General features: G+C 36.2%; 1 protein-coding gene and 1 pseudogene across 1 annotated transcript in view; one reads left to right on the top strand and one right to left on the bottom strand.

Annotated features, from left to right (window-relative positions):
- The window catches only part of PTPN13 (protein tyrosine phosphatase non-receptor type 13), a 223,018-nt gene that overhangs the window by 94,409 nt on the left and 113,133 nt on the right, over positions 1-15,476 (bottom strand). Inside the window, 3 exon segments of the mRNA XM_017860030.1 lie at positions 7,987-8,209; positions 13,648-13,741; positions 14,132-14,227. Coding sequence (XP_017715519.1) covers positions 7,987-8,209; positions 13,648-13,741; positions 14,132-14,227 — 413 coding nt within the window.
- Positions 1,492-3,648, top strand: LOC108520620 (mitogen-activated protein kinase 6-like; annotated as a pseudogene).

Below are 15,476 nucleotides of genomic sequence, written 5' to 3'. Positions count from 1 at the left end.
TAAAGTTCATATGGAACCAAAAAAGAGCCCGCATAGTGAAGACAATCCTAAGCAAAAAGAACAAAGCTGGAGGCATCACGCTACCTGACTTCAAACTATACTACAAGGCTACAGTAACCAAAACAGCATGGTACTGGTACCAAAACAGATATATAGACCAATGGAACAGAACAGAGGTCTCAGAAATAATACCACACATCTACAACCATCTGATCTTTGACAAACCTGACAGAAACAAGAAATGGGGAAAGCATTCCCTATTTAATAAATGGTGCTGGGAAAACTGGCTAGCCATATGTAGAAAGTTGAAACTGGATCCCTTCCTTACACCATATACAAAAATTAATTCAAGATGGATTAAAGAGTTAAATGTTAGACCTAAAGCCATAAAAATCCTAGAAGAAAACCTAGGCAATACCATTCAGGACACAGGGATGGGTAAGGACTTCATGACTAAAACACCAAAAGCAATGGCAACAAAAGCCAAAATTGAAAAATAGGATCTAATTAAATTAAAGAGCTTCTGCACAGCAAAAGAAACTAGCATCTGAGTAAACAGGCAATCTACTGAATGGGAGAAAATTTTTGCAATCTACCCATCTGACAAAAGGCTAATATCCAGAATCTACAGAGAACTTTAATAAATTTACAAGAAAAAAACAAACAACCCCATCAAAAGTGGGCAAAGGATATGAAGAGACACTTCTCAAAATAAGACATTTGTCTTCGCCCTCTCTCGCGGGTCGGGGTTACATGGCAGTGACTGTGGCAAAGCGAGAGCCTCGGAGACGCCGCCGCTGCCACCAGCACAGCTGGAGACCTGAGCCAACACTAGGGACTCTCGATGAGTCAGAGAAGTTTCGTTGTATCAGAGTAAGATGGATGGGAGCTTTGATTGTGATTGTGGTGAGCTGGAGCCACCTGATCACGAACAAAAGACATCTTCTGTTAACCAACAACTGCCACGGCTTCCTGTTGAAATAAATATATAGCAACAAAGGAAGAAAAGAAGCAAAACAGAAATAGTGCTTATCAGCACCTTAGAATGATGCTGCTCAGGACCAATCCAACACTGAATGTATCTTCACTGTGAGGAAAATGTTCATAGAAGCCTGTTGTGTGCATATTTATTCACATTTTTGTTAAATGTTAAATCGTTTAGCAAGGTAATTTGAGTGTACAGTATGTCATTTCATTCCATTTGAGTTTCTTGTTTTCTTTAAATGTCTGCAGAGTTGCTGCCCCTTTCTTGAGCTAGGAGTACTGCAATCTTTTTAATTCTCAATATGAGTAGAGCTTTTTGAGCTTTAAATCTAAGGGGAACTCAACAGGCCTGTCTGGCATATGCAATGAACATCAAGAAACCATCTTGCTGTGGAAGCATAATTATTTTCTTCTCCCTTTTGAAAGATCTTTCCTTTTGATGCCAGTTTTCTTCCTTGTTTACACAAGTTCAATTAGAAGGGAAAAGGCAATAGTAAGGGTTTCAAAATGGCAGAGAAATTTGAAAGTCTCATGAAGATTCATGGTTTTGATCTGGGTTCTAGGTATATGGACTTAAAACCATTGGTTGTGAAGGCAATGGCTTGGTTTCTTCTGCTGTAGACAATGACTGTGACAGAAGAGTAGCCATCAAGAAAATTGCCCTTACTGATCCCTAGAGTATCAAACATGCTCTACGTGAAATCAAAATTATTAGAAGACTTGACCATAATAACACTGTGAAAGTGTTTGAAATTCTTGCTCCCAGTGGAAGCCAATTAACAGATGATGTGGGCTCTCTTACGGAACTGAACAGTGTTTACATTGCTCAGGAGTACATGGAGACAGACTTGGCTAATGTGCTGGAGCAGGGCCCTGTACTGGAAGAGCATGCCAGGCTGTTCATGTATCAGCTGCTACGGGGGCTCAAGTATATTCATTCTGCAAATGTGCTGCACAGAGATCTCAAACCAGCTAATTTTTTCATCAATACTGAAGACTTGGTGCTGAAGATAGGTGACTTTGGTCTTGCATGGATCATGGATCCTCATTATTCCCAAAAGGGTCATCTTTCTGAAGGATTGGTTACTAAATGGTACAGATCTTCACATCTTTTACTTTCTCCTAATAATTACACTAAAGCCATTGACATGTAGGCTGCAGGCTGCATTTTTTGCTGAAATGCTGACTGGTAAAACCTTTTTGCAGGTGCACATGAACTTGAACAGATGCAGCTCATTTTAGAATCTATTCCTGTTGTACACGAGGAAGATCATCAGGAGCTTCTCAGCATAATTCCACTTTACATTAGAAATGACATGACTGAGTCACACAAACCTTTAACTCAGCTGCTTCCAGGAATCAGTCGAGAAGCACTGGATTTCCTGGAACAAATTTTGATATTTAGCCCCATGGATTGGTTAACAGCAGAAGAAGCGCTCTCCCATCCTTACATGAGCATATATTCTTTTCCAATGGATGAGCCAATTTCAAGCCATCCTTTTCATATTGAAGATGAAGTTGATGATATTTTGCTTATGGATGAAACTCACAGTCACATTTATAACTGGGAAAGGTATCATGATTGTCAGTTTTCAGAGCATGATTGGCCTATACATAACAACTTTGATATTGATGAAGTTCAGCTTGATCCAAGAGCTCTGCCCGATGTCACTGATGAAGAAGAAGTACAAGATGATCCCTGAAAATATTTGGAGGGAGATCGGGAAAAGTATCTGAAGGATTCTGCTTTTGATACCAATTACTCTACTGAGGCTTGTTGGCAATACTCAGATCATCATGAAAACAAATATTGTTATCTGGAGTGTAGCCATACTTGTAACTACAAAACGAGCTCATCATCATATTTAGATAACTTAGTTTGGAGAGAGAGTGAAGTTAACCATTACTATGAACCCAAGCTTATTATAGATCTTTCCAATTGGAAAGAACAAAGCAAAGAAAAATCTGATAAGAAAGGCAAATCAAAATGTGAAAGGAATGCATTGGTTAAAGCCCAGATAGCACTAGAGGAAGCATTACAGCAAATGGCTGGAAAAGAAAGGGAAAAGAATCAGGGATTTGAATTTGATTCCTTTATTGCAGGAACTATTCAACTTAGTTCCCAGGATGAGCCTGCTGATGTTGATAAATTAAATGACTTGAATAGCTCAGTGTCCCAACTAGAATTGAAAAGTTTGATATCAAAGTCAGTAAGCTGAGAAAAACAGGAAAAAGGAATGACAAATCTGGCTCAATTAGAAGCCTTGTACCACTCTTCTTGGGACAGCCAGTTGTAAGTGATGGGGAGGACTGTTTTCTCATAAATCAGTTTTGTGAGGTAAGGAAGGATGAACAAGTTGAGAAGGAAAACACACTAGTTACTTGGACAAGTTCTCTAGCAGGAAAGAAGATACTGAAATGCTAGAAACTGAGCCAGTAGAAGATGGGAGGCTTGGGGAGAAAGGACATGAGGAAGGATTTCTGAACAACAGTGGGGAGTTCCTCTTTAACAAGCAGCTCCAGTCCATAGACATCCCACAGTTTCACAGTCCAGCTGGGTCACCACTTAAGTCAATACAGTCCACATTAATACCTTCTGCTATGAAATCTTCCCCTCAAATCCCTCATAAAACATACAGCAGCATTCTGAAGCACCTGAACTAAAACACTCAGCAGACATTTATCTTTGTATTCTTTATGAAATGTGTTTTGTCTTCTTTTATTACTAGTGTTTAAGTCATTTTTTACTTGAATCAGATGGTGTCATTTAGTAAGGATTTTATGAGTTATTGGTTTTAAAATCAAAACTTTCTTTTCTACATGTGAGATAGTTTTCATTTTAACTGGCATGTCATTTGCACACAAAAATAAAGACTAGAGCAAAATAACGTAACGCAGGAGGAGAAAAGAAATGCACTAAGTAAAGAACATTCTCTCATAGAAAAATGATCTGTTTTACAGGAAACAAACCTTGTCTTGAAATTTACACAGTGAGACTGTACATAATTGCATGAAAATAGCTATTTTTTAAAGACATTTTTCATTCATGAGTATTTTCAAGTTTTTCATACTGTACACATTTCTTAAAACACATGATACCAGCAACAAGTGAAAATGAATGCCGAATTAGGTACACATGTGTTATCTACCTCAAGGTAACAGGAGTATGTGGCAAAACATATACCACTCATAGTGCTTCACAAAATGCACTTCTATTTAGCCAGTGTTTATTGTAGTAAACTATTCTTAATAAAACTCATTCACTGTTTATAAATGTTCTGGTATGCATTCTTCATAGTAAAGTGTTAATACATCACATCTTATTTATTTTAGCAAATCAGTAAATTTTCTGTATTTAATTATAAAAATTGGCTTAGTTTTTAAAACTTATTTGCAAATACACTTTTTCCATTTGTCACTGTGGTTTGTTGCCTACCTAGCTGAATCTATAATGTCAGCTTATCCTAAGGCTGTCCACGTACTTAATTTACTTAAGTGTTCATTTCAAGTAACGTGCTCACTGTGTATAGGAATTTGTATTTTGGAGGTGCTTGATCTATCTACAAAGAAAAATTAATTAGGAATTACTTTATTATAAAATGCTCCTAGAAGTCTTAATTGTGTTTATTTTTTAAAAAAACGAATGTTAGACTTGTGTGCATGGAAGTAATTAAGGTACATCATTATTGTAGTTTAAAAGTTGTACATGATAAGACATTTTGTTTTTACTGTATGTTTTTACTGAATGATCTATTCCCCATCCCAAGGCAAGCATGAATAAAATTAGGTTAAATGTAAAAAAAAAGAAGACATTTATGCAGCCAACAGACACATGAAAAAATGCTCATCATCACTGGTCATCAGAGAAATGCAAATCAAAAACACAATGAGATACCATCTCATGCCAGTTAGAATGGTGATCATTACAAAGTCAGAAAACAACAGATGCTGGAGAGGATGTGGAGAAATAGGAATGCTTTTACACTGTTGGTGGGAGTGTAAAGTAGTTCAACCTTTGTGGAAGACAGTGTGGTGATTACTCAAGAATCTAGAACCAGAAATACCATTTGACCCAACAATCCCAATCCTGGGTCTATACCCAAAGGATTATAAATCATGCTACTATAAAGACACATGCACACGTATGTTTATTATAGCACTATTCGTGATAGCAAAGACTTGGAACCAACCCAAATGTCCAACTGGATAAAGAAAATGTGGCACATATACACTATGGAATACTATGCAGCTATAAAAAAGGATGAGTTAATGTCCTTTGCAGGGACATGGATGAAGCTGGAAACCATCATTCTCAGGAAACTATCACAAGGACAGAAAACCAAACATTACATGTTCTCACTCATGGGTGGGAAATGAACAATAAGAACACTTGGACACAGGGCGGGGAACATCACACACCAGGGCCTTCCAGGGGGTGGGGAGCTGGGGGAGGGATAGCATTAGGAGAAACACCTAATGTAAAATGACGAGTTGATGGGTGCAGCAAACCAACATGACATATGTATACCTATGTAACAAACCTGCACATTGTGCACATGTCCCCTAGAACTTAAAGTATATATATATAAAAGAAGAATGAAAGTAGTCTGCCATGGGAAACACAGAATCTAATAAAGATCAACTATGGCAATAGGGTATGAAGAAGTTAAGATGAGTCTGCACCAAAAGAAAAAAAAATCCTAAAAATTTATGTTTTGGGAAAGAATATTAATTTAAACTGTACTTCCAAACCCCATTACCCTTTTCGGCCTCAAAAATATAACCTCCAGCTCTTTTCAGAAAAAACACTATGTAGTCCTTTAATGACCAGTAGTTCAAATTATCTAATCACTGACACAGAATATCTCTGATGAAGAAATGTTTTGTTTGAAATAGCTAGAAATTGACTGCCCAAGAAAGGAAACAGGTTTTTAGCAAAATGACATATAACAGTGGCATGCTATAAAGGTATGATCTATAATTTATGAATTGTGAATGAACTAAAGTCTAGCTTAGCTCTCTAAAACCAAGGTTTAGGAAAAAGGGGTGTATATGTATGTGCCATTTGTGCTGCTCACTGAATTATTATATTGGAAGCCCACACTATATTGTATGACATCCTACCTATTACTTAGTTTTGATGTAGATATTGGTAATAAATTGATGAAACCTTATTGAGTTTCTTCCTTTTGCCTGAAATATGTTCAGTTACATTTTATTGGAATCTAAAAACTTCAAAAATTGGATAGTGTTTTATAAACTACAATCCAATTCCACATTTTAAAAATTAGCACAATGAGGAATAAAGAGGTTTTAAAATTTACATAAAGTCATATAACAGTATCATAAGGAATAGAATACATGTCTTCCAATTTGTAGTTCAACACAATTTTCACCACCCAACAGTTTTTTCTCCTTAGAGAAAAAATTTCTCTAAGGAAATTTTTTTCCTTTCTTAAGGAAATTTGAATTCTATTAACTTCAGAGCATACAAATGTGCTTTTAAGATAATTCTCTGAAGCAAAGAACAGAAAATGAAAATAGTATAGGGTAATATAATTTCTTAGTGCAGAACTAAAAAGAAAAAATCATTCTAGATTTTACCAGGTTTACTATTATTTATTTTGCTTTTGAAGAATTATTTTAAACTAACATTACAAATAAAATATTGCTTCACCTTTCAAGTTGGTGATAGTAAAAAAGAATGATAATATCCAGAATAGGTAAGAATATGAAGAAACAGGCACGATCATAGTAAGAAAAAACTGGCACAAACTTTTGGAAGGGTAATTTGACAATAGGTATCAAATGTCTTAAACGGTGTCTGCCTTTGCCTAGGCTATTTTGCTTGGAGAAAGTTATCTGCAATGAGTTAGCTACAGGGATGTTCATTAAAGCATCTGTCCCCAATCTTTTTGGCACCAGGGATGGGTTTTGTGGAAGACAATTTTTCCACAGACAGGTAGGAGTGGGCGGTTTTGGGATGAAACTGTTCCATCTCAGATCATCAGGCATTAGATTCTCATAAGGAACATGTAACGCAGTTCACAACAGGGCTCATGCTCCTATGAGAATCTAACGCTGACGCTGATCTGACAGGAGGTGGAGCTCAGGTGGCAATGCTAGCTCCTTGCTCACCTCCTGCTGTGACCAGGCCATGGACCAATGCAGACCTGTGGAGCCCTGCTTTAGAGCATTACTTTCAACAGCAAATTAGAAACATTTAAAATGTCCAATAATTGGAACTGACTAAAGAAATTATAGCACACAATAAAGTCACATAATAAAGTATTTTATAACACTAACAATAATATAGAAGTTGTAAAATGTTTAAGATAGTTTACATGAGAAAAGAACCGTTCATTTTGATTTTATGTTTATAAAAATACATTTAAAGTCAGGTTGAAAGAAAAATATACCAACTAGAAGAACAGACACATAAAAATATCCTTCCACATGATACAAGACACAGACTTGTTCCTTCCTGTCTTTGGATACTGTAAATGTGAGGATATGATGTCTGGAGCTAATGAAGTCCTCTTTTAACTATAAAGTCAATTATTACTATAATTCTGAGAATGACGGAGCAGCAAGATGAAATGCACTTGATAACATTCTTGAACTTTGGAACTAATCTTGAACTTTCCATGTCTGAGCTTCTCAACATATGGAATAATAAATTTCTTAATATTAAAAAATAATCTCCCACAATACCAAATACAGCCAGTTAACTTTAAGGATTATGAATATACTTTTAAAGTATATGGTTAGGACACTCTAAATTCATCTAAGTTATTTTTTAAATGGAATAATGAAAATGGCTAAATGTTTATTTTAATATCAACCAAAAGATATTTAATCCCAGTGGAAATGAATATGGGATTTCAGTTTCATCTACAGGTAACTTTAGATGGATACCTATAGCAATTTTTAAAAGTACGTTGCCCAAGAGTTCCCTGTGAGAGCAGGTCTAGATGTGTAGTGACCTGAGAATCAACTTACCCTCAGTTTTCTTTGGGTCATGGCCGTTTCTAGGGCAATTTCTCTTAATGGATCCCTGGTGATGTCAAGCATGGATGCTTTGATTGTGTCTCCCGGATATAGACTCAACCGAGACTGCCTAAGGGCCATTTTGGCTTGCAGCTGCATCAGTTCTTCTTCTTGCCGTTTTAGCATGATCTCCTGATTAATTAAGTTGCCTTCAAAGGGTGTTTCATATTGTCTGCTATATAGAAAAGAGCAGACAGGTGAGGACTGGGAGGAAAACAATTGTTTTAAGGCTAATCAAGCAAACTTCATTTTAAGTAAGGTTGCAAGAGCTTACACAAATTTTATTTTCCCATCTCAGAAGAATCTTTGCATTACACAGTATAGTATGAAGAAATATATAGGCCGGGCGTGGTGGCTCATGCCTGTAATCCCAGCACTTTGGGAGGTGAGGTGGGTGGATCACTTCAGTCCAGGAGTTCGAGACCAGCCTGGGCAACATGGTGAAACCCTGTCTCTACAAAAAAATACAAAAAATTCGCTGGCCAGGGTGGCACACACCCGTAGTCCTGGCTACTCAGGAGGCTGAGGCGTAGAATTGATTGAGCCTGGGGGTGAGGGGGTTGAGACTGCAGTGAGCTGGGATGGTACTACTGCACTCCACCCTGGGTGACAGAAGAAAGGAGAGGAGAGGAGACTGAGAGGGGGAGGGGAAGGAGAAGGAGGAGGAAGGGGGGATGGGAGAGGGGGAAGGGGGAAAGGGAAGGAAATATGTATTTGATCTTTGTCCCCAGTTCTTGACAAAGAGCTCCTGAAACCCTTGAAGTCTCTTGGGTGTTAGGAGCCTCTTGTTCTAGTAATGAAACTCTGATCATACTACCTATGTAAAACAGAATTTGGACATTACTCCCTGCTCTCCCTATCCCCTTAAGTAGCTTTATCTTTCTTCAAGGCACCATCATTATATGGCAGTATTATTATTTACTTGCTTTTTCATAGTTATTGGCTATCTCTCATTTCCCTCAAGGGACTTTCTGTGTTGTTCACAACTCTATCTCCAGTATCTAAAAGCACCTACTACATGGCAGGTGCTCAATGATTACTTGTAAAGTCAATAACTGAATGTAATTTTATGGCTCACTCTCACTTAAGGGGAGGGTCAAAAATAATAATAAGACCTTGAATGCACACATTTACACTCAAACCTGTTATTTTCATAAAATATTACAGTCTTCTAGCTAAAATTATTTTACATCAGAGCTACTAAAAGGTAGCAAAAATAATTATCACTGTTATCTCTCCAAATATGATATCTAACCAAAACTTCTATAAAACTGAAAAGTTTGAGACAAAAATCAAAAACAAAAGCAATTCTGTTTGGAGTTAGAAACAAAGGTTACCTCAACAAGCAGAGAGGCACAGAGGCAGTGGGAATGTACTATGGATAAACTTACTTCAAAAGCTAATATATAAAAGCCCTTTTTGGTCACTGAAAGACACTTTTGATAGCTCAGAATAAAAAAATTACTCATTCTGCTGCATCTGACTCATAATTTCCTGTTAATCTCCCCCCACCCCACTATGATACAAATCAATAGCACTCTCTGGATCTGTTTTGCCATTTTATTCCAGCTAAAGGGAATGGAAAGTTTTGTAAAGAAGCATGCAACATGTACAAATACAGCACTATTTATAGATTTTACAAATGTGTGACCTAAAGAAGAAAATAGGACTCCTGACTATGTACCAGTATGTTAAGGATATTATCAGAGTGTATTCTGCAAGTGAATAGGAATTTGGACAGTATATTAAGCTAACGTGTATTTAAGTGGGTAGAAAAAAGATGGAACTAGTAAAAAGAAACAGAGTTTAGCAACGTAACATTAGATAATACATACATACAGCTAACAATCTATTTCCTGAAATATTTTTCTTAAAATATTTCCTAAACCTATATCTGACTCAGACGCTATGAACACCACATGGGCTTTTTCTCCCCATAAAGTATGAAAAAAAAATACAGTTTACCCCTTAAACATAGATTTGACAAATACGGTTGCCTTAATGTTTCCTTAAATAAAATACGGAAACAATCAAAATTAAGATTCTCTCATAACCTTGACACTTTTGAGGTTCCTTATCAAGAAAATTAACATAAGGCTCCCAAAATGATTTAATTTTGCTTCAATGAGTATGTTTTAAAATTTAAAAATCCAAACCAAATTGGCTGTAAATCAATTGTTTACACATATCCCAATGCTTCTTCAGGTGTTATCTCTATTTCTATTGTTTATATTAAAAGCAAGAGTTTTCAATTGGCTAAAGTGGGCATAATAGTAACTATTCATAGGTTCCAAATTATGCATAGAGAAAAGTCACTTCTAAAACACATTCTCCCTCAATTCAACACTGAGCTTTGTGCAATTCAATATTGGTTTCTTATTGTTATTCCCACATGCTTTTGCTTCATTAGAAAAACAGAGTAAACAGACAACCTACAAAATGGGAGAAAACATTTGCAAACTATGCATCTGACAAAGGTCTAATAGCCAGCATCTATAGGGAACTTAAATTTACAAAAGAAAACAAACAACTCCATTAAAAGTGGGCAAAGCACATGAAAAGGCACCCTCAAAATACATGCAGCCTACAAGCACTGAAAAAAGCTTCATATCACTCATCATTACAGAAATGCAAATCAGAACCACAATGAGATACCATCTCACACCAGTCAGAATGGCTATTATTAAAAAGTCAAAAAATAATATATGCTGGTGAGGTTGCAGAGAAAAGGGAACACTTACACAGTGTTGGGAGTGTAAATTAGTTCAACCATTGTGGAAAACGATATGGAGATACCTCAAAGAGCTAAAAGCAGAATGACCATTAGACTCAGCAATCCCATTACTGGGTATATACCCATAGGAATATAAATCATTCTACCATAAAGACACATACACACGAATGTTCACCGCAGCACTATTTACAATAGCAAAGACATGGAATCAACCTAAATGTTCTAAATGTTCATGAATGACAGATTGTATGAAGAAAATGTGGTACATATACACAACGGAATACTATCCAACCATGAAAAAGAATGAGATCATGTCTTTTGTGGGAACATGGATAGAGCTGGAGGCTATTATCCTTAGCAAACTAATGCGGGAACAGAAACAAATACCACGTATTCTCACTTGTAAGTGGGAGCTAAATGACAAGAACTTCTGAACACAAAGAAGGAAACAACACATACTGGGGTCTAATTGAGTGGGGAAAGTGGGAGGAGGGAGAGGAACAGAAAAGATAACTATTGGGTACTGGGCTTAATACCTACTTGACAAAATAGTATGTACACAAACCCCTGTGACACGTGTTTATATAACAAACCTTCACATGTACCCCCAAATCGAAAATAAATGTTAAAAGTAAAAGAAAAGAAAACTGTGTAACATAAAGCATAGATCTTTGTCTCCTACCTCTTTGTCCAAAATTATCAAAATAGGGTCATCACAAGCACACAGTAATATAAAATGCTATTATGCAAATATAGATTGCTTTATGTAAATGAATACTTACCGGAGTTTTCCTCAAAGAAAAAAAATTATAGACTATTTTAAAAAGTACAAGAAACAAAAGAAACAACTTTAAATAAAAGTGGACCATTAGCCCAGGTTCAGTGGCTCCCACCTGTAATCTCAGCACTTTGGGAGGCTGAGGTGGGTGGATAACTTGAGGTCAGGAGTAGTTCAAGACCAGCCTGGCCAAGATGGTGAAACCCATCTCTACTAAAAATACAAAAGTTAGCTGGGCGTGGTGGCAGGCTCCTGCAATCCCAGCTACTTGGGAGGCTGAGGCAGGAGAATTGCTTGAACCTGGGAGGCAGAGGTTGCAGCGAGCCGAGATAGCGCCACTACATTCCATCTGGGCAACAAAGCGAGACTCCGTCTTAAGAAAAAGAATAGAGAGCTCTGAAGCTATTTCCAAATCTATTTCCAAACTGACAATTTGGAACACTGTGGGAAAGTTCAACCCTAAGGATGCTCTCAAAAACAATGGAGAATTTAGTGGTAAACAAGAGGAAGTTAGTAGCTCCACAACAACAGCTAAATTGTAGGCTAGTAATTTACCAAAAAGGACCAAAGGAAGAGATAGCTAAGAAGGGCCCTCNAAAAAAAGTGGACCATTAACTAAAGAATAATTTTAGTGTAAAGTATTTAATTACATAGAGTCTGAACTGTGAATAGTCTGTTTTAATCACATGGCTAGGGTTACCTGACCTATTAATAGTTTACAAGTGTGAAACAGTGTCTAGCAGAATTAATTAGCTAAGGGGCAAGTTTCTGTTTATTTCCAAGAGATTCTTTTCTATTTGGTGGCACCTGAATTAAACAAACTGAAATACAGAATTAGAAAGGATTCCCACATTTTATTTATTTATTTATTTATTTATTTTTTTCTTTGCTTTAGCAGCTTTATTTTTATTTATTTATTTTTTATGTCAATAGCTTTAGACATACAATGGTTTTTAGTTACATGGATGAATTGTATAGTGATAAAGTCTGGGATTCCCACATTTTAGAAGTAAATTCTGAAGCAACCTCTGGTTCTCTAATATATTACAAATTTGAAATTAATGTTTAGCATTAACTACATCTTTTGTTCACATAAGGGACCTGGGCATACATGACAAAGACACACATCACTGCTGACTTGACACCTTTTAGTTTACACAACATAAATCAACACACAGCTATAATACCACCACCCTAAGCTGAGCACAAACATAATACTAACACCTTATAAGAAATTCACTAAGTATGTCACTATAAAAATGAACTCTAAATAGCCTAAATCAGGCTTTAAAAAAAATACCGCATAACCTCTCTTAAGCCAGGAAAGATAGTGAATAATTAACTTTTTACATAATAGGTTACTTAGTGGTAACCTACTCACTATTCATTCAATAAATAAATACTCACTGAAAGCTTGCTGGCTGAGCCTATTCCAACCTTTCAAGAGAGGTATTATTCTCTTAGAAATCAAGGTTTACTATCTTCTCACAGATTTTTAATCCCATGCCTTCAACTTCCTGTTATTTTATATTCATATTGATAATTTTAAAAATTAAGCACAACTATAAATAATTAGAGCAAATCATCATGATTTTAAAAGATTCCAATACTCTGTCTTTCACATAATTGATGAATTTCTGAGAACTTTTATAAAAACAAAGAGAGCTAAGGGAAACGAAGAGAAAAGGAAAATACAAGAAATAAAGGGAGAAGGATAATAATAAAAAAATTATACTTGATTCACGCCTGTAATCCCAGCACTTTAGGAGGCTGAGGCAGGTGGATCATTTGAGGTCAGGAGTTTGAGACCAGCCTCGCCAATATGGTGAAACCCCATCTCTACTAAAAATTCAAAAACTAGCCAGGCACAGTGGCGCATACCTGTAATCCCAGCCAGTTGGGAGACTGAGGCAGGAGAATTGCTTGCACCTGGCAGAAGGAGGTTGCAGTGAGCCGAGATTGCGCCACTGCACTCCAGCTTATGTGACAGAGCAAGACTCCGTCTCAAAAAAAAAAAAAAAAAAAAAAAAATTATTTAATTCAAATAAAAAACAAACACTGGTCACTGAAACTGTATCATCACTACTTTTTCATGACATACCTTGGTCTCTGTGACTGGCTTTGACTTAAGGTTTCATCTACCTCTGGGAGACCACTGCTGGATTCAAACCTCTTTGAGGCTTCACTTCTTTTCACTAATTATGAATGAAAAAGAAATAATGGCACAGGTGATAGAAACATGAGAGTAATTTTATTTAAAACTCAAACACTTAGCAGACAGAGTTGTACAAATCAAATTCACAGAACAAAATTAATGACATAATGTTATTAAACTCTTTTGAGGTAAATCATGTTACTTTTAAAGACAATGAATTATCTCTGTAATGAAAAGGACTACATCATTATTTGATGAAACTGCTATCTAGTTCTTATGCTACTACTAAGTAACCAGCAGTTTTTTCAAATTTTGCAATTTTAGGTAGTATTATTCTTTCTGAGAATTTATATTAATATTTCAACACTACTGAAAATAATAATAATCGTGGTTTCTTACAAACAGTTTGCTTGTTTCAGATGCCTCCTACCTTGTCTGAAATCTGATTCAGAGGATATAACAGATGGACTTTCACTGGAGGTACTAAAGACATCACCATGGTAAGTTTTGTATCTTCGAACTGGTTCTAAAAGGATGAAAACACACAGATTAGAAAACAAACTCATTAGCTATTCCACATAAATCAAAATATTACTTTTAATCTTGTGGGACTAAAACATTTTATACATTGCTTTAAATTTACCAGTCACTGGAGTGTATTCAAATAATGGGCTCCAATTTTTGAGTTGGTTATGAGCATGGACTCTGGAGCCAGACTGCCTCAGTTTGAATCTCAGTTCCACCACTTTCTAGTGTGTGACCTCAGGAAAGTAATTTAACCTCCCCATGACTCTTCTTTTAATTCAGCCAGAAAGGGGGTATAATAATAGTGCACATCTCCTAAGACTGTGATAATTAACTGAATTAACATACGCAAAGCTTTTAGAGCGGATACTATGTAAGCATCATTATTACAGTTTTTGAATGATTACTATGTGTAATTCTGTTAGATTCTATGAGGAATAGACACTCCAAAGACAAAACAATCTCAAAGAATTTGAAATGTGGAAGATAAATAACTCAATACTTAATTTGACACAGAATGCTTAGTTCCACCAGAATAAGATATGCATTTGGAAGGAGGTACTGCGTAGGTTTGTGCAAAGTGTGCACTGTACAAGGGGGCCGGGCCCAGGGGCAAGTGTGGACTAAAATCTAAATCTTACCTTCTAAGTATTTCTGAACCATCCCCTCTTCTTCAGCCCCACTGTTTGTATCATTGAGCACTATTCATGTCACTCCTGAGCTACTACCTGTCTCCTAAATCCCCTTTCTGCAGTTTTGCTCCTTTGCATAATTCACATTACAGAAAGTAAACTTCCCAGAAATGAAAACCTGAGCTATTATATTTCTTAAAATCCTTGAAACTAGAGTCTTCAACATACAGTTTAAAAACTTCTTAGCTTGGTATTCAAAGCCTTTTATAAGCTGATCCTCAACTAGATTTATTTTATTTTTTAGAGACAGGGTCTCACTTTGTTGCCTAGGCTGGAGTGCAGTGGTGCAATCTAGCAAGTACCTGGTACATAGCAAGCACAAAATTAATATTTTCTGAGTGAATAAATGTATATAAGTGGTACATAAAGGTCACCGGTGGTTGTTAGGAGAACTATTTTCATTGCATGAATAGGTCAGAGGCCAAATCAGAGAGAGTTAAAGAAGAACTAGATGGTAAGAATTTGAGAAAATGAGTACACAGTATTCTTTCAAGAATTTTTGAGGATCTGGGAAAGAAAAAAAGATTTAAAAAAATAGAGAGTTTTTTTTTTTTTTTT

Source organism: Rhinopithecus bieti, unplaced genomic scaffold (assembly GCF_001698545.2).
Source record: "Rhinopithecus bieti isolate Rb0 unplaced genomic scaffold, ASM169854v2 scaffold_52099, whole genome shotgun sequence".
In the NCBI taxonomy this organism is placed as follows: Eukaryota; Metazoa; Chordata; class Mammalia; order Primates; family Cercopithecidae; genus Rhinopithecus; species Rhinopithecus bieti.
The sequence above is the reverse complement of the archived record's forward strand: the minus strand, read 5'-3'. Positions and strand labels throughout refer to the sequence as shown.